The sequence below is a fragment of the Narcine bancroftii genome, chromosome 5 (assembly GCF_036971445.1).
Source record: "Narcine bancroftii isolate sNarBan1 chromosome 5, sNarBan1.hap1, whole genome shotgun sequence".
In the NCBI taxonomy this organism is placed as follows: domain Eukaryota; kingdom Metazoa; phylum Chordata; class Chondrichthyes; order Torpediniformes; family Narcinidae; genus Narcine; species Narcine bancroftii.
Genome location: NC_091473.1, coordinates 224,235,423 through 224,261,267, shown reverse-complemented (window position 1 = coordinate 224,261,267; position 25,845 = coordinate 224,235,423). Strand labels below are relative to the sequence as shown.

Sequence of the window (25,845 nt, the reverse complement as noted above, 5' to 3'; positions counted from 1 at the left end):
GAGAGACGGCAACGCGACTTGGGCGGGCAAGGAGGGAAGGGCGCCAGCGCGAATCAGGCGGGCGAGGGGGGGGCTTGTATTATACATGGGGATAAAATGTTTCCCCCTTCTTCCTCTCAAAAATTGTGGGGGGGGTCGCATTATACACAAATATTTACGGTAATAATGGAACCAAGCCTCGATGGTAACCATTAACCAGGTCCTGTGTGGAAATTGGATGGCTGTCGAGAATAAAAATATTACATTACTTGTGTTTTTGAATTCAGTGCACACATTTGTACTCCCACCAGGTGGAGTTCAAATGAACCTGGACGTCACTTTCAAAGTATAGGTCCTATCTACTCACAAGGTGATCATTGAATACCAGATGAGTTAGCATAACTTACCAAACTTCGCAATTATTTTGATAAGAAACATAAATTATTAATCTCTGCTACTCATTTGTGAAGAAAAAAACACCCATTCAGAAGTGATGCTATTCCCTTGACTCATGAATTGTGTTTCTCTGTGTGTGAAATTGGATGACAAGTCTCGGACATAATGACTAGTTTCTTAAGCTTCAAGGTGCTGTTCTCTAGATTGATTGATGCAATGCATGTATGATGATTATTGCTGAAAGCTTTGTTCAAATCTACCCTTTGATATTTGTTGTTCAGCAAAACCCTTTCTTTGACACCAGCCACCTTCCTTCAAATGTTTCTGTTGACAGAACTACAGAGCTCCTTGCTTCATGTTCCCAGGGATTTTTGAGAGATGTTTTTTTCCAACTCCACCATATACACTTCTGGCATGGAATGTGTCCCAATGATAGATGTACCTCTGATCTTTGCAAAGTGTTGAGATCTATGAATTTCTTGCTACTTTACTGCTCCACACATCTTTGACCCTGCTGTTCACAAATCACTATTTTCTATTAGCCACTGTTGTACAGGAAGAGCAGTGAGGCCTTGGTTGTTTTATTTTAATTACTATATTTGTCTTGATCACCCATCTACCTGGCATCTACCTGAATTTTCTAATTCTCTTTCTCCTTCACAGTTAAAACAAAACACGGGGTGAATGCAAATAAAGAAAAAGCCATTTTGCTCAATTACTGCAGCTCTGCTCAAATCGTGAAAACATAAGCGGTAGGAGCAGAAATAGGCCACTCGGCCCATCAACCCTGACTCAAATCCAATGCATACTCCAGATTTCATTTCCTATTCTATGATGGTTCTCTGTAGACTTCAATATCAGATCCTGCCATCTCACAACTTGCTCTTAAGAAGTAATGCAAATCAAGGCATAGGCATTTTTTTTTTTGTTTTACATTATGATTAAAGATTAGAGCTTTATTTTGATGAAGTAATGCCATTAAAACATAAACTGACACAAGGTGCTGAGCAGAGAAGCAATGGGGAGCTGACTGGATAAGATCAAGGAACTCAATTACTTGTTTATGAGGGGAATTCTGAGCGTAGAGGCTAAAACAAATACAAACTGCATAATTAATGAGTTAGGCAATGTGGATGGAATGAAGAGCAGGCCATAGTAAGAATAACCTGCACGGGAGGTTGTGAAGGTAGAAATGGATAACTTGTAAATGCAATTATCTTATTAAAAATCATATACATGTTCAAGGTACCATCAGCAATGCCAATATTAATTGCCCAAACCTAACTGCCCTCAAGTATTTAGTGGTGAGTCGCCTTAATGATCTGCAGCAGTCCTGCTGTTGACACAATTAAGTTGGGGAGGGAGTTCCAAGATTTAGATCCTTGGATGCGCTGGTCTCACATTAGCAGCGCAAGATAAATGGCTGAAAAATGTAAAAAAAATGAATGCTTCGTGCTGTATTGAACTGAGCAAACTGCCCATACGTGCTAGACTCAAATTTGTTCAGGTTCTGTGACACTCCTGTGTAATGCACGGTGGGTGCTCTAATTCACTCAGAATGAGAGCAGTGACCTTACAACTAATGGAAATGTGTCAAGTGCAAAACAGCAGGTCAGATGACTGTTTCACAACTCTAGCGAGTCAGGTTAAATTCTGAGTTCCAATGCTATCTGTAACCCACATGAGATTCCCCTGTGTACTGCAGTTTCTTCCCACATTCCAAGGGAATGTTGTTTGGTGGGTTAATTAACAGTTAATAGGCATGTTTGAAAGAGAATGGATTCGAGAAATCAGTGGGCGAATCGGATTGCTCTATGATGGCCTTCTTCCATGTTGAAGAGCAGTGGCTCTCAACCTTTTGTTTTTACCTTTAGACCACATTAAGTGTTCCCTTACTTTTACCACAGACCACTGAGAGCAAACTCGTGGACCACTAGAGGGAGTGGGTGTTCAAGACCCCCTTCCCAGCCCAGCACTGGGGTTTTTGTTTTGTTTTGGTGGGAACATTGTTTTGAGAATTTTCATTGTTTTTCTCATCAAATTTACTTGTTAAAGACGCAAGTAATTTTGTCTTCACCACCGAACACGGGTTGAGGAGTAGGTGTAGAGTTCTATTTTTGGAATATAAAACTGTGTCCCACTACCATCAACATTTGTTCTACCGAATCTCACAACATACAACTGTTTTAATTATAATAATCTCTAAGTATAATGTTCTGATAATAGGGTAAAATTGCTGACCTGCATTAGGATAAGATTGGTGCAGAAAAGAGAATCACTGAAATGAAGTGTTGTAAAAGAGTGTAGGCCTCACTTTAGTGCACAACCCTTCTCCTTTTGAGTCATTGAACAAGCCCAGTGCAAGGAGATGTCTAGTTTATCCCTGAAGGAGTGGGGTATAGGTCAGGTCATTCACTCCTCATCGACTGCTTCACATTGACCCACCTCACATATCCTCTCCACAAAGATTCCAGACATGTTACAGAGTTTAAAAAGGGGCTCATCTTACCTTCTCTAGGGCAATTTCGAGATAGGCAATGAGTGCTGGCCTTGTCAGCTATCCCCAGATCCCAAAGATGTATATTTGTAGCGCGCACACACGCACCTGCACACCTGATCAAGTAATGTCTGATCACAGATAAAAGGGTTATTTAAAAATTTACACCAGGACCGATGTTGGTAGGCGTTAGCGGATATTAAATCAAGCATCGTGGATTCAACATGTGGTCTCAAAAGCCAAAACAAAGCGATTGCACTGCCAGCCGTATAATGGTACACAGTATACACCTAAGTTATTGTACAGTACATATATGTAATTTAAATCTATAATATGTGTATGTACATTATAGAGGTTTAGGTAAATATATATGTGTGCCACGGTATCTTATATTGTACAATATATTTCACCTATAATGATCTAAATACGCTCAAATTGCCAAAATCAATTTTGTGTCCCCACTTCCAGAAAGTAACCCAGATGCAAGTCAATGCATGGCTAAGTGTATGTGTGATATATACACCATAGTATGTGTGTGTATATACTGTATATGTAGATATGTAAATATATATATATTTTATACACACACCCACCCACCCACACACTCACACATACCCACTCACCCAAGATCTGGTGTGACAAACAGGCCAAAACAGACAGCAAGGAAACATATGGCAAAGAGCAGTCACTTTTATCATCAAACTTAGCTTACGTTTGAGAAGGACTTGGGAGATTGATGAAGCAAGGTTTTATACTTGTCAGAATCTGACAAAACGAGACAAAAGTGCAGCTAATTGAGTGGGCTACATTGATAATGGATAAATGTGGAGACAAAAGGTGGACATTGTTTAAAGAAGAATTTCATGCAGTGTTGAATCAATCTAATGGAATTTGGCTGCAGAGGCAAAAAACTGCAGATGCAAAGTCTGAAGCAAAATACATTTGGGTGTGTTTTGTTTGAAAGTATGTGTGTATGTACTTCCATTTATACCTGAAGAACAGATTGTAGGTTTAAAAATAAGCACAGGAAGCTTAGTAACTTACTGAAAGCCATGACATGCATGGGTCTACAGCACTTCAATGCTATCTAAGATCAAATACCCAAGGCCCTACCTCTTTGAGCATCAAGCATGGTTATGAATTTATCAAAGATAGAGAGGCAGTTAAGGGCCACTGGGAGGAATAGTTTAAAGACCTCCTCAACTGCAACTCTCTCTTTGATGTATCCCCCTCTGACTCCATCCCACAGTCCCCTACTCTTTTCTGCCTTACAATCATTCCTGACCACAAATCAGAAAAGCTATAATCCAACTAAAAAGCAAAGTCTTGGGAACAAACAAGATCTTCACTGAGCTTCTAAAGCTAAATTGTGAGTTGCTCCTGTCACAAGTTCACTATCTTCATCTGGGAAGAAGAAGGTATTTCAGGTGATTTCAAAGATCTCACAATGGTGATTATCTTCAAGAAAGGGGATATCTAATTGGAATATGTATGGAGTGGGGTAGGGATCTCTCTGCTGTCTACTACAGGGAATGTCATCACTAGGATACTCCTCAACTGTCTTATGCTCGTGGCCAGAAAGCTGTTCCCTGAATCTCAGCATGGATTCCATTCATCAGAGACACAGTGGGGGTGATCTTCACCACATGCCTCCCAGAAAAATGGAAGGGACAGTATCAGCTACTGTGCATATCCTCTGACCTTAGTAATTGCCCATTCAGAGCCAGCTCTTCAGCGCTTGACGTCCTGTTTTGCGGAAACTGCCAAAATGTTTGGCCTGGAAGTCAGCCTGAAGAAAACTGAGGTCCTCCATCAGCCAGCTCCCCACCATGACTACCAGCCCCCCCCCCCCCCCCACATCTCCATCGGGCACACTAAACTCAAAACGGTCAACCAGTTTACCTATCTCGGCTGCACCATTTCATCGGATGCAAGGATCGACAACGAGATAGACAACAGACTCGCCAAGGCAAATAGCGCCTTTGGAAGACTACACAAAAGAGTCTGGAAAAACAACCCACTGAAAAACCTCACAAAGATTAGCGTATACAGAGCCGTTGTCATACCCACACTCCTGTTCGGCTCCGAATCATGGGTCCTCTACCGGCATCACCTACGGCTCCTAGAACGCATCCACCAGCGTTGTCTCTGCTCCATCCTCAACATTCATTGGAGCGACTTCATCCCTAACATCGAAGTACTCGAGATGGCAGAGGCCGACAGCATCGAATCCACGCTGCTGAAGATCAAACTGCGCTGGGTAGGTCACGTCTCCAGAATGGAGGACCATCGCCTTCCCAAGATCGTGTTATATGGCGAGCTCTCCACTGGCCACCGTGACAGAGGTGCACCAAAGAAGAGGTACAAGGACTGCCTAAAGAAATCTCTTGGTGCCTGCCACATTGACCACCGCCAGTGGGCTGATATCGCCTCAAACCGTGCATCTTGGCGCCTCACAGTTCGGCGGGCAGCAACCTCCTTTGAAGAAGACCGCAGAGCCCACCTCACTGACAAAAGACAAAGGAGGAAAAACCTAACACCCAACCCCAACCAACCAATATTCCCTTGCAACCGCTGCAACCATATCTGCCTGTCCCGCATCGGACTTGTCAGCCACAAACGAGCCTGCAGCTGACGTGGACTTTACCCCTCCATAAATCTTCGTCCGCGAAGCCAAGCCAAAGAGAAGAAGAAGAGAGAGAAGAGAGTAATGCTTTAAACTCCATTGACAGGAGGGATTGTGAAACATTCTTCTCAAATTCTATAGACAATAGGTGCTGGAGAAGGCCAATTGGCTCGTCGAGCCAGCACCCCCATTTATCAGATTATGGCTGATCTTTCTCTTTCAATAACCAATCCCAGCCTTATCCCCATAACCTCTGCCCAGAAGAGCCTTATCCAACTCTCTCTTAAATCTATCCAGCAAATCTGTCCCCACTACCATCTGTAGCAATGCATTTCACAGATCCACAACTCTCTGGGTAAAAAAAATTCTCCTCATTTCTGTCTTAAATGGCCTTCCCTGTATTCTTAAACCATGCCCTCTAGTCCTAGTCTCTCCCATCATTCAGATGCCCACAAAAATTCATCTTCATGTTACATTTGCTTTATGCGTGCAACAACCTGATCCAACAGATTGACAACAGAGTCAATCTCAATGAAGGCCAGTATCAAACAAGTCTATGTCATTGCCGCTAAATAATTATTTTGATCTTTTTCACTACAATGCAGCAGCTTATCTCCAAATGACTTACCACACGAATCAATCTAATCTTCAGAACTAATTGGAAACAATTCAATTAAAGCAACTACACCTCGGAATCAGTTACCTCACCCTCAGTGTAGAACTGTTGTATCCATATGGTGCATATGTTTTCACATGCTCTGAGACTAAATTCCAAGATAGCAATATTTCCAGATTTAAGTACCTGCATGCACATGGGTCTCTTTGTGTGTGTGCATCATGCAGAAAAACACACCCAGTCTGCCTTACGTTCATGGAAAATTAATTTTTTGCATAAATACCACTAATTTTAATTAGTTTACCATTGCACTAAAACCCCTGGAATCTGGAATTCAAGCAAACGACAAAAAAAAATGAGGAAAATATTTTTTTTAAATATTTTCCTGTAGCAGCTGTTTGAATAAAATTGTGTGAAACAGCATTAGCATAACCCAGGATGAAGAGCTGATTGATGCCGTTTGGCATTGGGGTGCTTAGTAAGAGACATCCCTGTCGGAGGCTTTATCTATGAACTTGGGGGAGAGGGGGTTAATTATCTATAATGTTATTGTTCGTTTTTCCAGTGTCTCCGTGGAGGGGAAGGAACCTGCAGATGCACTGACAATTAAATGTTCTCAAAGAATGTCACTGAAAATAAAGTAAAATGCTTTAAGGTTTAAATATTCAGCTAAGTGAAGTTTATTCTATCTAAGTACCAAGTAATATTTTTGTCTTTTGTCTTGTAAACTTCTTTTGTTTATTCTTAATACAGGTCTATTAGTTAGGCATTGCCAGAGTGAGTCTCGAGCAACCGGAAAGTATCTGGTTATCTGGATATTTTATCCGGCATCTACCAATCCCCATAGGTGCCAGATACCAGGAGTTTTATTGTATAACTATGCTAAAATAATCTATAATTTAAGGTACCTGTGATATTCCTAATCGATTACTTGTTTGTGCAGTTTCAGATGGACAGATTCTATTGTTCTTGTAGTTTCAATGTGCTAACAATTTTCATGCTACCATTGTGCTTTACAGTATTTCTGGTAGTGACTCAAAGATAAAGTAGAATTAAGAATTTCACACATAAAATGTTTTTGCTATCAGTGTGTGTATTTTCTCGAAGTAGAAGTACATTGTTAACCAATACCCTCAGATTTTAAGTACTGCATCAACTCACAAATTAATGCATTAAGTGCCATGATTTTTTTTTGTGTGTTATGTGATAGAATCAGTTATTGAGTCCAAGAGAATCAGAAAGTGATTCTTTTTGTGACAATATTAGCAGCAGAAACTGATGCAACACTTTTTATTCCCCACACGCATTCTGAGAAATACAATTAGTCGATAACACATTCACTAGTGCCATTTACTGTACACTTCCAGTCATTCGGTGGTTTTAAAGTGCTTGGCTATCAGAGCCTGAAGTGACAGGTACAGTGTTCAAAATTCAAAGTTCAGATTTATTGTCAGAGAACATACATGACTACACGTACAACCCAGAGTTTCTTTTTTCTTGCGGGCCAGGCAGAACTACTTATTGGTAGTGAAAAAAAAACTGTAGTCAAGAAAAGATGCATATACAAGAGAGAGAAATATAAACAAAGAAAGAATGTAAACAAACTATGCAATACATTAAAAAAAATATTCAATATTAAATAATGTGCAAGATAAGAGTCTTTAAATGAGTATCTGATTGAGTTTGTTTGTTTAGGAGTCTGATGGTAGAGGGGTAGCAACTGTTCCTGAATCTGGTGGTAGAGTTTTACGGCACCTATATCTCTTTCCTGATGGCGGCATTGAAAACAGAGCATGTCAGAAGATCACAAGATAAGAAGCAGAAGTAGGCCCATTGGCCATCGAGTCTGATCCGCCATTCTAATCATAAGCTGATTCATCCACTCACTCAGCCCGGCTTTCTCTCTGTAACCTTTGATGCCCTGATAAACAAAATACTTGTCAATCTCTGCCTTAAATACACCCAACATCTTCACTTCCACAGCTACCTGTGGCAAGAATTTCCACAGATTCATGACCCTCTGACTAAAGAATTTTTTCCAAATCTCTTTTTTAAACTGACACCCTTTATCCTGTAATTAGCCCTCTTATCCTAGAATCTATAGCCACCGAAAACATCCAATGTCCTTGGTGCATTCAAGGCTGCACCTCACCCCCACCTTGTTTACTCGAATCACATATCTGTCCTGTTAACTCCGATGTACAGACAACAAAGCAAACTAAGTCAGTTCACAGGAAGAGCAGGACATGGCTGGGGTGGGGTGTGGTTTGCCACAGCAGCACTGCAAGACTTCTTTGAGACCACGGACTGGAACTCTTTCAGGGAGGTGGCCATCTACAGCACAACAATCATCTAAATATAGAGAAGTGCACAAGCTCAATGTCTGGCTTCATCAGCAAGTGCATTGATGGTGTCACCAAGATCAAATGCTTCCCAACAAGAGCCAACCAGAAACCATGGTTGGATGCAGAGATCTTGGTCCGTCTCGGAGCTCATAATGCTGCCTTCACGACAGGGGATAGGATGACACTAAGATAAGCCAGGGCTGATGCAATCTAGAAGGCAAAATGTGGGTATGCACAGAAGATCCACAAGGTGCATTGGTATGGAATCAACACTATTATGGATCACAAGTCAACCTTGCAAATTAAGGTAAATGACACCTCCCTTCCAGACAGACTGAACACCTATGCATGGATTGATGATATGAACAGGATGATGCCAAAGAAAGCTCTATGTCCCCCTGATGAACTGGTCACCTGCACAGCTGCGGCTGAGGTGAGGAGCACCCTATCCAAAGTGAACCTACACAAGGTAGCGGGACCAGACAACATACCTGGTCAGGTATTGAAGTACTGCACAGTCCAATTGACGGATGAACATCTTCAGCACCTCACTACAGCAGTCCATCTTTCTTGTAAGGTTCAAGGTAGCCACCATCATCCCAGTACCCAAAAGGGCGACAATATCAATGACTACCACTCTGTGGAATTGACCTCTACTGTTATGAAATGCTTCGAGCATCTGGTGATGGACCTCATCAAAGCACACCTCCCAGAAACACTGGATCCATTTCAATTTGCCAATAGAAGAAACTGTTCCACACACGATGCTATAGCCATGTCACTTCACTCCATCTTGGCCCACCTGGAGAATGGTGCTTCAATCACCAGGCTGCCATTCCTTGACCAGCTTGACATATAATACAATCATTCCCCAGAGGCTGGTGGAGAAGTTGTCCTCGCTGGGTCTCAACACCCCACTCTGTAATTGGATCCTGGACTTCCTGACGGAAATACCACAGTCTATCTGGGTCGGTAGCAAAATATCGAGCACCATTATGCTGAGGACTGGCCACCCTTCAGCTGTGCGCTCAGCCTGCTCCCATACACAATACTGACCCCTGACTGCATCACCAGATCCAGCTCCAACAGTGTCATCAAGTTTGCAGATGACACACCTGGAGTTGACCTCATCAGCAACAACGGTGAGTCGCCAACAGAGAAGAGGTGGAAAATTTCCTGAAATTTTTCTGAGAGTAACAACCTGGCTGTCAACGTGGACAGGATGAAAGAGATGACAGTGGACATCAGCAGGACCATCAACAACTCTGTAGTAGAGAGAGTGGAGAGCACCAAGTTCCTTGGAGTTCACTTAACTCAAGGGTCCCCAAACATTTTAGACCATCAACCCCTTTAAGAAATCCTTGATTCCTCATAGACCCCCAGGCATGTACAAAAATAAATAAATAGGTAGACGAGCAGTTTCCATATGCATTAGTTAGAGAAACTGTGTACTGTATGCATGGTGTCTAGGCCTCCCAGAAACAACCCAAACTTTGTTACAACACCCCAAATGCCAAGTAACAAATCTGTAAATTAACCAAGCAAGTGATTACAATAACAGTTTTAAAAAATCCTTTGTTTCTGGCCGTGAAAATGCGGTGCAGTCTTCAACGAAGAAGTCACCTCAGGCTCCAGGGCAGGAGCAGGGACTTTAGACTGTTGGCAGGAGCAGGAAACTCAGGATCTACAATTATTTCGACTCCAAAAGTTCAATCGACCCCCACCCCTGGTATTAACAAACCCCCCTTTCGACCCCCTGCTATTTCTCATCTTATCGACCCCCATAGCGACCACTTTGGAGACCCCTAACTTAACTAGTGACCTATCGTGGACACTCAACATCTCCTCATTTGTCAGGAAGGTGCATTAGCGACTGCACCTCCTGAGAAGACTGAAGCGGGCAAGGCTACTGGCCACCATTATGTCAACTTTCTATAGAAGCTCTATCAAGAGCCTTCTGGCCGGGCAGAGAAATAGATCAGAGGTCAATCCACAAAGACAATAAGAGTGGCAGAGAGGATTACTAGAGTCTCTCTTCCCCTCCCACCTCCCTCCACATTGACGTGATCTACTGAGTCATTGTCTGAAGAGGGGGCTCAAAATCTTTGAGGACCCCTTCCACCCTGCACATTGCATCTTTCAGCTGCTCCCATCAGGGAAGAGATACAGGAGTATCAGAGCCAGGACCACCAGGCTGAGGAGCAGCTTCTTCCCACGGGCAGTGAGAATGCTGAACAACCAAAGGGACTCCTTACCCTAACCATCTGAGACTCTCATTTGTACAAAACAATATTTATTTATTTATATGTATAGATAAAAATCCCTGTTCTGCATATGTATTATTTGTCTGTATGTGTGCGTCTGCATGTCTTGCACCAAGGACCGGAGAACACTGTTTCATCAGGTTGTATTTATACAATCAGTTGACAATAGACTTGACACTGCATGTTCTCTGTCCAGGCCTTTCAGTGTTCAAAATGCATTAATGAGATCTCCCTTCATCCTTCTGTACTCTTAACAAGTACAGTCCAAGAGCTGACAATTGTACCTTTGATTCCTGGTAAAATTCTATTAAATCTTCTCTGAACCCTCTCCAATGCCAGCACATCTTTTCTCAAATATGGCACCCCAAGGGAGGTCTCACCAGTGCTTTACAGATTTTCAACATTACAACCCTGCTCTTGTATTTTATCCCTCTAGAAATGAATGCTAACATTACATTGGCCTTCTTCACCACCGTCTCAACCTTTTAGGTATCCTGAACGAGGATACCCAAGTCCCTTTGCACATTGGAATTTTGAATTTTCTCCACATCTAAATAATAGCTGCCTGCCTATTTCTTCCACCAAAATGCTTGACCGTACACTTTCCAACATTGTAATTCATCTGCCACCTCTTTGCCTATCCTCCTAATCTACCCAAGTCTCTCTGCAGCCTTTCAGTATCCTCAGCACCACCTCCCCTACCACCAATTATGGTATCTGCAAATTTAGACACAAAGCCATCTATTCTATAATCCAAAAATTTATGTACAATGTACAATACCAACCCCTGCAGAACACGATTGGTAACCAGTAGCCAACCAGAATAGTATCCTTTTATTTCTACTCTCCATTTCCTGCCAACCAGCCAATGTTTTAGCCATGCTAATATTCTTCCTGTAACTCTTGTTCAGCAGGCTTATGTGTGGCACCTTGTTGAAGGCCTTTTGAAAGTCTGAATACTCAACATCCATTGCATCTCCCCTGTCAATGCTACTTGTGTTCTCTTCAAAAAATTGCCATAGGTTTATCAGGAAATTTTCCTTTGAGGAAACCATGCTGACTTGGGCCTATCTTTCCATGCACTCCAGGTATTCCGTAATCTCATCCTTGACAATAAACTCCAACAGCTTCCCAACCACTGACATCAGGCTAATAGATCTATAATAACCTTTCTGCTGCCTCGCTCCCTTCTTAAACAGCAGAGTGATATTTGCGATCCTCCAGTCCACCGGAACCATGCCGGACTCCATTGATTCCTGGAAGATTATTACCAATGCCTCCACAATCTCTACAGCGACCTCCTTCAGAACGCGATAATGCATTCTATCTGGTCTGGGAGACTTATCTACTCTTAAACCATTGCACTTCCCAAGTACTTACTCTTTCGTGACCTGACCACACTTACTTCTCTTCCAAGAGAGCCATGAGAGTCCGGAATGCTATTAATGTCTTCCACAGTGAAGACTGATCAAAAGTATTCATTCATTTCCTCTGCCATGTCCTTGTCTCTCATTAGAATTTCCCCAACATCATTTTCTATTGGTCCTATGTCCACTTTGGTCACTCTTTTACTCTCTATATTTTTTTTTAAAAGCTTTTAGTGTCCTCTTTGATATTATTTCCTAACCTCCTTTTATAAGTCATCATTTCATTCCTAATCCACCTTCTTAGTTGTCTTCTCTATGTTTTTAACAATTTCCCAATCCTCTCTCTTCCCACTTATTTTTGCTTCTTTGTATGCCTTCTCTTTTACTTTAGGCTTCCAAGTTATTCGTACATTACTAAAATCAATGCATGTCGGTTATATTTCACAATTTTCGGATGTCCCAATGCTACAGTATATGAGCCATTCTGTAGCTCCTGTATTGTGAGAAATGAAAGGAGTAAATTTGTACAGACAAGTTACACAGTAGCAATATATTAATGTCCAACTAATCTGTTTTAGATGCTGACTGAGAAAGTATAAGGCAGTAATATGGTTAAATCTCCTTTGTTATCTTTCAGATTAACCAGTTTAGATCTTTTCTGTCTATATCAGAAGGTAGGCAGCCCCGTGGTTTAAAACATACAAAAGGTATTGCATACAGTCAGCAATGGTAAAATGAGGTGTCAGTAAAAGTCTGGAATCTCAGTGACACCCCTTAGGGAAACAGTAAACTTCATTACCCTTTGGCTTATTTGGTCACAAAACCAACAGCTTTGGTCATCAGCAGGTACAAACATTGTTTAATGCTGTAATTTTTGGCTGGAGATTTGCCTCCCTATTGGGGGATGGTTAGACATAGTTGTTTGCTGGAAGAGATGACCATGTCATATTGTGCACAGTTGTGGTTGCCGAATTATAGGAAGGACATAACAAACTAGAGAGAGGGCAGAGAAGATTTGTAAGAATGTTGCCTGAGTTTCAGGGTTTGACCTACAGGGAAAGGTTAAACAGGCTAGGACTTTACTCCCTGGAGCATAGAAGATTGAGGGGTGATTTGATCGAGGTATTTAAAATTATGAGGGGAACAGATGAAGTAAATGTGGACAGGCTTTTTCCATTGAGAGTGAGGGAGATTCAAACAAGAGGACATGGATTGAGATTGAAGGGGGATAAGTATAGGGGAAACATAAGGGGGATTTCTTCACTTAGAAGGTGGTGGGAATGTAGAATGAGCTTCCGGCCAAAGTGGTAGATGGGGCCTCGATGGGCATGGAAGGTTATGGGGTGGGTGCAGGTCATTGGGACTAGGTGAAAGAATGTGTTTGGCATGCACTAGGAGGGCCGAACTGGCCTGTTTCTGTGCTGTAATTGTTATATGGTGTGACCAGTTGTTCAGTGAAATGCCTTCTCATAGATTTCTGGCAAAATTACCATGGTCATGTCAATAATTTCACCAAGAGAAAGGTCCTAGTTAGGATTTTGGCTTCTGGGTGTCACCCTTGCTCTTGCCAAACATCCTGTGAAGGAAGAGGGTTGTCACTGGGTCACATTCTTGAATTTCTCCCCCCCCCCCAACAGAATTGTAGGGAGCACCCTCAACATATGGATTTTGTAGATTAGAGAAGGCAATTAGCAACCATCAGTAAATTCTATTCTTGCCAACAAATATAATATATGCACAGCTCCACTTAATACAATAATTTGGTGGTGAAAACAAAATGCACACAGCATGTTGCTCTAGTTTACAAATGGTTTAAGTCTTACGCACTGTATACGTAGAATTTTGTTTCAATCCTAGTTTCTTCCATGGACAGTTACAAATGGCGAAATGTTATGCACCTCTGCATTATCAGACTTTGCTGTTGGAAACCCTTTGGGGAATGGGAGCTTCACCTGCAAGCATCACACAAAGAAACAAAATGAATAATCCAGTGGATGAGGCATTTTCCAATAGAGATTCTCACAAATGCAGATTTTGAAAGGTGTTTACTTGTGCATTTAGGAGGTCATCTGGATTGAAAATAAAGGTGGACCATCCAAGAAGGCTCTGAGTAACTTAAAATCTCTATCCAGGAAGTCTATAGAAACCAGGCACTTACGTCAACAAACACAGCTAACCAAACACCCACCTCTCTCCAACATGGATTACCTATTTCCACTTTTGCTACATGAAGGACACTGTTTGACCTGCTGAACTTCTCCAACATTTACTCTCTCCCCATCATGTGCCACTGCTGTATCTGTGGGGGACACTTCTACAACCTCAGAACCTACATAACTGGAATGGAAGAATGTTAACCCCAAACCAAAGAGTCCATCTATGAAGAAAAAAAGCAAGTGATTTGAACAGCGTTGAGAATGAACGTGACCAGGCTTGTTCCCAACACTCTTCTTTAAAAATATGGAATCCTTATGGCAGATGTTACCTCTGATAACACTGCACACTTTATTGGCTATGGGTAGAGAGGAGCAGAAAACAATTTTATCTGATTGGAAGGAAATAAATTCCAATATATTTGATGATAGAGTTAAAGATTGGAATCATTGTGGAATATGTAACAAGATGAAGTAAACACAAGAAAAATAAAGGTCAGGGCAGAAATGAAGTACTACATCCAGCTCTAGTCACCTGATTTTAGAGAGCATGTGAAGTTTCCAGGGCAGGTTAACTGGAATGGTTCCAGAGATGGGGGATTTCACGGTGGAGTTAGAATGGATAAGCTCGTGCTGTTTTTTTTTTGGAGCCAAGAGCTCGAGAGGAGACTTGCTAGAGGTCAGTTGGGTAAATAGGGAAAAGTTTTTCCATTGGGGAGTGGTTTACGGATCAGGGGATACAGACATAATATGTTGAACACAAAATGTAAGGTGGATGTGAGGATATGAAGTATGTGGGGAGCCATTGTAATGTAATGTGATAATGCCTGTGGTGATGTAGAAACAGAATTAACCAGAACTTTCAAAGGAGACACTTGCAAGATGATAATTTGCAGGACAATAGAGAAAGAATGGGGGAATGGGATTGACGGGTTTATCCTTTAGGAGAGGAAGAGATTGGATTGGTAAAATGGGTGAGTACATTGGATTAATAAATATTTCAAAAATCTTTTTTGCAAAACTGATAATGAACAATTATTGCTACATATGTAAATCTGGTCCATTTTAATCCTGTGTTGACAATGTGTTTTAATTCCAGTCATGACCAAATGCCATCACAGGCCAATACTTGTGCAGGCGTGCTTGTCAATGAATGATCACAGACCAATACCTCTTCTCTTTCTTCTCTTTGGCTTGGCTTCGCGGACAAAGATTTATGGAGGGGGTAAAATGTCCACGTCAGCTGCAGGCTCGTTGGTGGCTGACAAGTCCGATGCGGGACAGGCAGACACGGTTGCAGCGGTTGCAGGGGAAAATTGGTTGGTTGGGGTTGGGTGTTGGGTTTTTCCTCCTTTGCCTTTTGTCAGTGAGGTGGGCTCTGCGGTCTTCTTCAAAGGAGGTTGCTGCCCGCCAAACTGTGAGGCGCCAAGATGCACGGTTTGAGGCGATATCAGCCCACTGGCGGTGGTCAATGTGGCAGGCACCAAGAGATTTCTTTAGGCAGTCCTTGTACCTTTTCTTTGGTGCCCCTCTGTCACGGTGGCCAGTGGAGAGCTCGCCATATAACACGATCTTGGGAAGGCGATGGCCCTCCATTCTGGAGACGTGACCCACCCAGCGCAGCTGGATCTTCAGCAGTGTGGACTCGATGCTGTCGACCTCTGCCATCTCGAGTACTTCGACGTTAGGGATGAAAGCGCTCCAATGATGTTGAGGATGGAGCGGAGACAACGCTGGTGGAAGCGTTCTAGGAGCCGTAGGTGATGCCGGTAGAGGACCCATGATTCGGAGCCGAACAGGAGTGTGGGTATGACAACGGCTCTGTATACGCTTATCTTTGTGAGGTTTTTCAGTTGGTTGTTTTTCCAGACTCTTTTGTGTAGTCTTCCAAAGGCGCTATTTGCCTTGGCGAGTCTGTTGTCTATCAATACCTACTTTACAGTTTATCATTATACCCTAATATCTGCGCATAGACCGTCAATATTCTGTCATAGATCGTGATTTGCCCTTACAGTTTGTCACAAGCCAATATTTGCTCATATTGTTAATGACTATTCACAGACTGATAACATGCCCATAGATCCAAGCATGTTCACAGCAGCAATGCTGGGTGGTTTCAGCCTGCAAGTTTTCACAAGTACAATTGACCAAGAACAATACAGTTTCCTTTGTTTGTAAGCATGATTGAAACTTGAGTACTGCATTATCAAACCTTGGAAACCGCATTGAATAAAAATATGGAAAGATAAAATGCCCCTTGCCAGATGGCTTCACGCTTTGTTGAAAGATTAAAAATGACTTTTAAAAGACAGCAGAAACTTGAAGAGCTTAAACCTTGGGCAGAATATTATTTGCCTGTGATCCAAATTTACTATAATTTGGTATGTTTATATTTTTGTCTTAGTAAAACTTGATTCCCCAGTATGGATTTACATCAACAAAGTAACAATGAACTGGCCATCGTGTGTTGCAACATGGTCTGATGTGTCATGGAATATACAGCACAGCCATTCAGACTTCAACTTGAAATATTAACTTTGTTTGTCTTTCTATAGACGCTGCTTGACCAGCTGAGTGTTTCAAGCATTTTCTGCTTTTGGTTTCAGATTTACAGCAACTGCAGATTGTTTTTTTTAACTCTTCCTTCACACTGAATGCTGATGAACATCTCTCACATTCAAAAAGCATTTGGGACCTTGCAGAATACATTAAAGAGTTAAAGGAATTAAAAGTATTTAACTGTTTGATGGCAAGAAACACATCAAGAAACATTAAACAACTTTTAGCCCAATTTAACGATCAAATTTATGGTTTCTCTGCTTCACTCTCTCCGGGAGGCTGATTTCTCCCAAAACATGGGTTCAGAATGAAGATTTTCCTGCCTGAAATTTTGCGGAGCACTGCCATGCAGCTGAATGTTGCATATTTTCCAGGTCCAAAGCCGTGCTGAGCTACAGACTCCACTTTGCAAACACCTGACATATCCAGTGGCAGGTCATAGAGTTTTAGAATCACACTGTGGTGATTCTCAGTCCTGACCATCTATTTATTCTACCTTGATCCACCATGCTACATTCCCATCAACTCTTTCCACCACCCCCACCCCAAGTCTCAGTGAGGACAAGACTAAGGAGATGATTGTGGACTTCAGGAAGCCCAGAGACGACCACCTTCCACTGCACACTTGTAGCTCGATAGTGGAGAGAGTAGAGAGCACCAAGTTCCTCAGAATCCATTCAGAAGTGATCTATCCTAGACCAACAGCATCTCACTTGTCAAGAAGGTGGAACAGCGACTGCAGTTCCAAAGATCTCTTACGCAGACAAGGGTAGTCCGACACCATTCTATCAACTTCCTACAGGAGCTTTATTGAGAACATTATGGCTGGCTGCATCACAGAGTGGTATGGTTGCTGAAGAGCATTGGAGTAGAGGTCAAGTCACAGGACCATAAAAGCAGCAGAAAGGATCACTGATGTCTCCCTCCATCACTACCCCCTTCCCCCACCCCAGCCCTTCCATCAATGTGATTTACCGGGATCATTATTTAAAAAGTACTTGCAAAATCAGTGTGCACCCCATGCACATCTTCCAGCTACTCCCATCACAAGAGATACAGTGGTAGAATCAGAATCACCAGACTGAGGAACAGCTTCTTCCCACAGGCAGTGAGACTGCTAAAACAACTCTCTGAGACTCTACTTTTTATTAATAATATTTATTTTTTATGTATATATATATATATATATGTGTGTGTGTGTGTGTGTGTTATGTCTATGTGTGTCCACTGATTTATACTGGACTAAAGAACAATCAGATGATAAATAAACTTGAACTGGAGATTCAACTGCTCATTTCCACTCTAGCAACTATTTGCCGTGGCCATTTATCCTACTGAACAACTCAGCTTCGCAACATAAGAGAAAACCAGAGGACATAGGGAAGCCTTTGCACTTAAGGAAAAGGTACAAATTTCACAGGCAGCCTTGGAGATTAGGAATGAATTCAAATCACTGGAATTCATGAGGTTTCAGCGGATTTCTCTTGACATCACAACAAAGCATGTTCCTGGTGCAGATTTTACATAATCCTGCTAATTGTCGATGTGAGTATCAGCCTGAGAGTTACCTGACACTGAGATCATGAAAAAATGATCCAAAAGCTCTCATTCTCCATGGTGCTTGTTCAGAAAAGTAACTGTCCAAAAGTGTTTGGAAATGTTCAGGTAAAAAGTAGTTTTGTTTCTTTATCTGTTATATCATGTCTTTTTTTTCTCAGTCAATCCCTTGGGGTCAAAGGTTCTGACCTGCTGAGTTCCTCCAGCAGATTGGGTGAAACATTTCCTCTAGAGTTGTATGGGTTCTGAGGTGGTATGATGTGAGGGACAAATTTGGCGGGTCCGAAAAGCAATGAATCTGAATACACATTAATTAAAGCATAGATCTTTATTTGCCCACTAGGGGAAAGTTGCCACAGGATTGTGCGTGCTTTCTCTCTCACACACACACACACACACACACACACACACACACACACACACACACACACACACACACACACACACACACACACACACACTCATTCCAACAAGGCACACACAATACACTCACATTGGTTGCATTTAACAAGCGGCAATCCCTACTAATCACGAAAAATTAACTATAGTGAAAAGACACAACACGCGGTACCCTCCACCCCTTGATCTGGTGCAAGCTCGGCACCCTGATTAGATAAGAAAAATATTCACAGTGATTATCTCCAGCGTCGTCCACGGCTCATAACCTGAAGTGGAGCTCGGATTCATTCCCAGGGGAAAACAGACCAGCTGCTCCGTGTTAGGCTTTGCACCCCAGCCGGCCAGAGGGGCCAGCTCAGATATACCCAAAATAGCCCAGGTGATTAAGGGGGCTAGTGGTGTGTGATTGGCACACGTGGGCAGTCACAGGCCACTGTTATTCACGTTAATTAGGATGCTGTATTCTTTTTTCCAAGGAGAATGAAAACATTCTTGAAACTGCCTTTCTGTTAACCCCTTGGAGCTTGGAAGAGAGTGCCTGCTTTGGGAATCGGGTTGAAAATGAGGTGTCCTCTCCATTGGAGTTCACTGAGTGTACAAAGAGTCTCGATATTCCAGATATTGCACAAGGAAATTACACTGACATTGTTCACTTATCCCACAGTCATTTGGGTGGATTTTGCAAGGATTGCATTGGTGCCGTCTTTCCCATGCTTTAAAATGCTTACTGTGGGTACCAGATTGGGAAGCTTTCAGTGATCACTGCTATCCGGTACACCATGAGCATTGTACTAGGTTTGTATTCTTGATACCTGAATTCTCTTGTCCTCAAATGACCAATAGTTTTGCTAGTGTATTTGCTTGTGCATTCGGGGTGGTGGTTTAATTTCATCAGCCTTCACTATCTCCTGAAATATGGAAAGTGAGCCAGGGTCTTGTGGATCTTTATTGTGCATTGTACAGTCAGGGAAGAACAGGCGAACAATTACTTGAGCTCCGGATGTTGCTGCAGACATCATGCACGGGGGAATGTGATCCCTAAGGGCATGTGTAGACTAGCCTGGATCTGGGTTCAGATGTAACTGGCAGTCGGGTTTTCCTTACAATTCAGTCTCACAAATATGCCATTGATTTCATCTGTTTAACTGAAATTAGATGGGTGTTTTGAATGCTGAGTGATAATGTAGCTATCACTGTTTGTTCATCCAGATCATGATAATGGTCCCATTCCTTGTCAATCAAGTTCACAACAGGCTCATCGTCTGCCCTGACACCTTTTTCCAGACACGATTAGTGTAGTGGTTAGCACAACACTTTTGGAGTGCCAGCGACCAGGGTTTGAAAGCAGCACCATCCATAAAGAGTTTGTGCATTCACCCCGTGTCTGTGTGGGTTTCCTCTGGGTGCTCCAGTTTCTTCCCACTTTCCAAAGTCGTATGGGGTTAATAGGTTAATTGGTCAAATGGGTGTATTTGGGTGGTGCAGGCTTGTGGGCTGGAAGGGCCTGTTTCCTTTGCTGTACCTTTACATTTAAAACATTGCTATAGCATTATTTTAATTTTTCTAACTTGCTGTATGAATACGATTCAGCCAATGTCGTCCTCTGAGAGCTCTACATCAGATGAAGCTAAGTGGAAGAGGGTGGTTCCTTGGCATTCTGGGAAATGTGGCTTGAAAGACCATCAACAGGCAAATCCAAGAAAGAGGGAGGGGGTCATGATAGTTAAAAAATGTACCAAGGGTAGAGTCACACAAGTAGCAACAGCTGGCCATCATGAACAATTTTTAAGGAAACAGGGGTGTATGCAGTGAGAGTCAGAGGTTGGGCAGCTGTTTACATCCAAAATTACTCCAGAAATTGAAGTTCATAAGTATTCACATCAAGTCCAGCACAAGCTAAGGCTTTTCTCTTTGGAGCGATGAAGGATCAGAGGTGATTTCATGGAGGTATTTACGATGGTGAGGGGCTTAAATAACGTGGACAGCCAGCACCTTTTTCCAAATATCAGAGGTGGAGGAAAGCTTGGGGATGATGTCAGAGGTAATATTTTTTAACACAGTGATGGGAGTCAGGGTTGGTGGTGGAGGCAGGTACATTATTGACATTTAAAAGACTCAGGCACATAGATGTAAGAAAAATAGATGGTTATGGGTGTGAGTTAGATTGTTGGCGTAACATTATGGACTGAAGGGCCTGTACTGTGTTGTGATGTTCTATGTTCTATTACTGAGCACCTATAGATATTTGGAAATGTTCTGCAGGATGTTTAATGCCTTGTGTAATGTAATAGTCTACACCATCAATTTTGTCCACTTCCTCTGCTTGGATCTAATGAGTAAGATTTTAAAATTCTGCTCACAATCAGAGAAGAATTTACCTTTATCTGTTCCTGAAAAGAAAATATTTATTTTCCTGGATATTGTACATAATTCTGTTTCAAGTCCCCTGTACATTACCATTTCTTGTCATTACGTTGTGGTTGTTGGTGCCATCAGATGTCAAGATCCTAATCTTTGAAATTCTTAAAACTCTCCACATTTCTTTGTTTCTCTATTGTTTAAAACAGTGGTTCTCAACCATTTTCTTTCACTCACATACTACTTTAAGTAATCACTATGCCATTGGTGCTCTGTGATTAATAAGGGATTGCTTAAGGTGGTATGTGAATGGGAAGGGAAGGTTGAGAATCACTGCTCTAGACCCAATTGTTAGTAAAATATTTTGCTTGAGAAAAATGGTAATTGGCCCATTTCCTTTGGAGTTATGAAACCGTGCACATAACGAGTCAATTAGGTACGATTAAAAGAGTGGTTTTCAAACTTTTTCTTTCCACCTAATCACAGAGCACATAGTGGTATGTGAGTGGAAAGAAAAAGGTTGAGAACCACTGGTTTAAAACCTGTAGCTTTGACCAAACATTTGACCAAAAAACATCTCCACGTGTGGCCTGTATTTGTTTGATGTGAAGAGCCTTAGGGTCGGATGGTGGGAAAGACATTTTTGCAGTGTTACGAGCCCAGTGGACCCCAAAACACAGCAGCAATAGATATTCACCAAGACAAATGGGTACTTAAACAAAAGTTGCTTTTAATTATCTTTAAACATGAAAATAGAATCAAACTTTAACTTATCACTATTGACTTACTTAACCTAACTTAACCCCCTTCTAATTCTAACCACACGTGTATGTAATGTGTGTGTATAAGTTCATAAAAGTTCTTTGGTTCACAGTCCAATCTCATTTCTCATTCCTCCAAGTTCATTGGTTGCAGGCAATTCTTATACTGTGCACAGATTTTTATATTTATAAAGTTCACCAGGCTTTAGAGCTTGAAAGGTAAATGATTACTGCTCAGAAAGGTTCTTGTCGGTTTTTAGAGGGAGATTTGTTGTTCCTTTTTGATCAACCACTTCAATGTCTTACTGATGAAACTTGACCCGTCAGGGTTCTCCAGATGATAACCTCTTTCTTTCAGGTCACCACAGAGTTCCTTTTCGTTTCACTTATTCCAAGTGAAGCATTAGACAGCCAATCCTCTCCTCTTGCATGAACCACAAGGGCTTTGACCAGGCCATCTTCCAAACAGGCTTTCCACAAGCTTGTCAGCTTGTCCTGTTCCAGTCCCAACTGCTTCTGTACAAGTGATGTGTGTGTGTGTGTGTGTCTCTCTCTCTGAGAGGAAGCCTGTTTGACTCTCTCTGCTTGCAAAATCACATGGCCCTCATAGAACAACAAGTTATCTTCCAGACAATCTGCGGCTCCAACATAATCTTTCATCTGTTGCCTTTTGTAAACAACAATCCATTAGTGAAGTCTCTTGAACACTCTTCAAAGCTCTTGCAAAAGCTGTGGAGCCTATATTTTAAATAAGATCTGTTTTAAATTGTTTGTAGGTGACCTACTCTAACAAACCTTTCCCAATTTATCTCCCAAAAACATATCTATGTACTCTGTCACAGCGGTTAAAGGGGTATCTAAAATGAAATAAAATGACATTTGTATCACATTTTCTGTTTCATTGCATGATAATAAAATAATCTTAAATCATGCAACCTGGAAATATGCTCATTTAATTGCGTGTTATTTTGTTGTTATAGAGGAACAAAGTGAGGGTCCTAAGTGGAAAGCGGAGATGAAATAAATCAGAAAGTCTGAAAATGTGCAGACAAGGTTCAAATATAAAAAAAGCTTCATAATTAAAGAAAGAATAAAAGATGAAGGTCTGGTGTGCCATGGTTGTAATACTGGAAAGAGGAACTGGAAAATAGGGATCTTTGTATTGAAAAGGAAATATTCAGAGTTTTATAGAAAATCAAAAGAGAAAATGTTAGTTATTGAGGCTATGGGTGGAGCTGAGGAATGGAAAGGTATGACCACATTAATGGGGTTGTACTATAGACCACCCAATAGTCAGCGAGAATTAGAGGAGCAAATCTGTAGAGAGATAGCAGACAGCTGCAGGGAACATGAATTTGTGATAGCAGGTATTTTTAACTTTTCACATATTGACTGGGACTCCCATACTGTAATAGGACTGGATGACTTGGAGTTTGCAAATGTACTCAGTAAAGTTTTGTAAATCAATATATCAAGATACCAGCTCGAGAAAGTGCAATATTGGATCTCCTATGAGGGAACGAAACAGGACAGGTGACAGAAGTATATGTAGGTTCAGTGATTATAATGCCATTAGTTTCAAAATAATGATGGATAAGGATAGGTCTGGTCCTAGGGGTTGAGATTCTAAATTTAGAAACAGCCAATTTGAAGGAATTTAAAGGATTTAAAAAGCATGGATTGGGCTAGGGTGTTTTATGGCAAGGATGTGCTCAGTAAGAGGAAGGCTTTCGAAGGTGAAATTTTGAGAGTGCTAAGTTTGTATCTTCCTATAAGGATTAATGGTAAAATTAATAGGCATAAGGAACCTTGGTTTTTGATGGTTATTGGGGATCAGGTTAAGAAGAAGAGAGGGGTGTATAGCAGATATAAACAACAAGGAGCAAATGAGGTATTTGAGGAGTATAAAAAAATGCACAAAAAAATCTTAAGAAAAACAGGAGGACTAAAAGGTTGCTTTGGCAAACAAGGTGAAGGAAAATCCTAAGACCTTCTACAGGTATATTAAGAGCAAAAGGATCATAAGGGACACAATTTGGCCCCTTGAAAATCAGAGTTGTCACCTATATATGGAGTCAGAAGAGATTGGGGATATTTTATGGGGTTAGTTTTGCATCTCTGTTTACTCGGGAAACTAGTACAGAGTCCAGGGATGTGAGGCAAACAAGCAGTTAGACATGTAACCTATACAGATTAAAGAGGAGGAGGTAAATTCCAGGCCCGACAAGGACCTTGGGGCAGACTAGTGCAGAAATTCAAAGGTCCCTGGCTGATATACTTAAAATGTCCTTAGCCACAGGTAAGGTATTGGAGGATAGCTCATGTTGTTTCATTGTTTAAAAAAAGATTCCAAAAAGTAACCCAGGAAATTATAGACCGACCGGTGAGCCTGAAATCAGTAGTATGTATCAGTATTGGTATTCTAAGAAATCAGATAAACAGTTATTTGGATAATCAGGGACTGATTTGCAATAGTCAACGTGGCTTTGTGTGTGGTAGGTCACTTTATAAACTTTTTTGAGAAGATTACCAGGAAAGTTGATGAAGGAAAAACTGGATTTTGTCTACATGGGCATTAGTAAGTTCTTTGACAAGATTCCACATGGGGAGTTAGTAGGAAAGGTTCAGTCATTCAGTATTCATGGCAAGGTAGTAAACTTGATTTGATGTTGGCTTTATGGTAGAAGCCAGAGAGTGATAATGAACTGAAAGCCTTTGATTGGAGGCCTGTGACTAGTGATGCATCTTAAGGATCAGTGCTGGGTGCATTGTTGTTTGTCATCTATAACAATGATCTGAATGATAATGTGGTAAATTGGTATCAGCCAGTTTGTAGATGATACGAAGATTGGAGGTGTAGTGGGAAGCAAGGAAGGGCTCCAGGCTTGCAGAGGGATCTGGACCAGCTGGAAAAATGGGTGGCAAAAGGGCAGATGGAAAATAATACAGAAAAGTGTGAGGTGTTGCACTTTGGAAGGACAAACCAAGAAAGGACATACATGGTCAATGATAGGGCATTGAGGAGTGCGGTAGAACAGAGGGAACAGGGAATAGGGATACACAATCCCCGAATGAGAGGAGATTTGATAGACGTGTGCAAAATTATGATGGGTATAGATAGAGTAAATGCAGGTCGGCTTTTTCCACTAAGGTTAGGTGAGATACAAACCAGAGGACATGGGTTAAGGGTGAAAGGGGAGGGTTTAGTTGGAATATTAAGGGGAATTTCTTCACACAGAGAGTGGTTGGAGTGTGAAATGAGCTGCCAGCTGAAGTAGTGCATGCAGGCTCAATTTTAACATTTGAGAAAAGTTTGGACAGGTACATGGATGAGAGGGGCATGGAGGGATATGGGCAGAGAATTGAATAGAAGGGTGGGGGGGCCTGTTTTCTATGCTGTAATGTTCTACATTTCTATGGTGAATATGCTGAGAGATTTAATTTTTGTGCCCTTCTTCCAGGACACACGCCCATTTACTCCATCTCATGGACAAGCCCGTGCCAACACAGTCCTCGAGAGGGTGGAGGGAGCACAGCAGCGATGGAAGCGTCAGGTTCAAGAGCAGCGAAAGACTGTCTTCGACCGACATAAGATGCTCAGTTAAAGCCAATCTCTTTCAACTCAGCGTGATTCAGGCCTAGTCATGTCTCCACTTTGAAGCATGAAAGTTGGTGTTAATTCTGAAAACTTAATGCTCTCTCCCAGCTTTATTTTAACTCGTCCTGCTGTATGTATCAAACATCAAAGTTTAGCATTAAATAATTTGCATAGTATTCCCTTTGAGGATGTGTCTCTGAAAAGTGATTCCCCTAATGACCCTTTTAAATGTGGCTCCCTAATTAAATGTTCAAAAGATTAAAAGTCTCCACATATAAGAAAGCTTTGGCAGAGAAATACATAATAAAGTTTCAATGACAAAACAGAGTCCAAATTCTCCCTTGTGTATTTTCTTCCCAAAGAAGTGAAT

General features: G+C 41.6%; 1 protein-coding gene across 1 annotated transcript in view; it reads left to right on the top strand.

Moving 5' to 3' along the window:
• The window catches only part of tmem9 (transmembrane protein 9), a 101,239-nt gene extending 75,437 nt beyond the window's left edge, over window positions 1–25,802 (top strand). Inside the window, exon 5 of the mRNA XM_069941469.1 lies at window positions 25,339–25,802. Within this exon, the coding sequence (XP_069797570.1) occupies window positions 25,339–25,482 (144 nt within the window). The 3' untranslated portion in view covers window positions 25,483–25,802. The remainder of the gene's footprint in view (window positions 1–25,338) is intronic.
• Window positions 25,803–25,845: the final 43 nt, after the last annotated feature.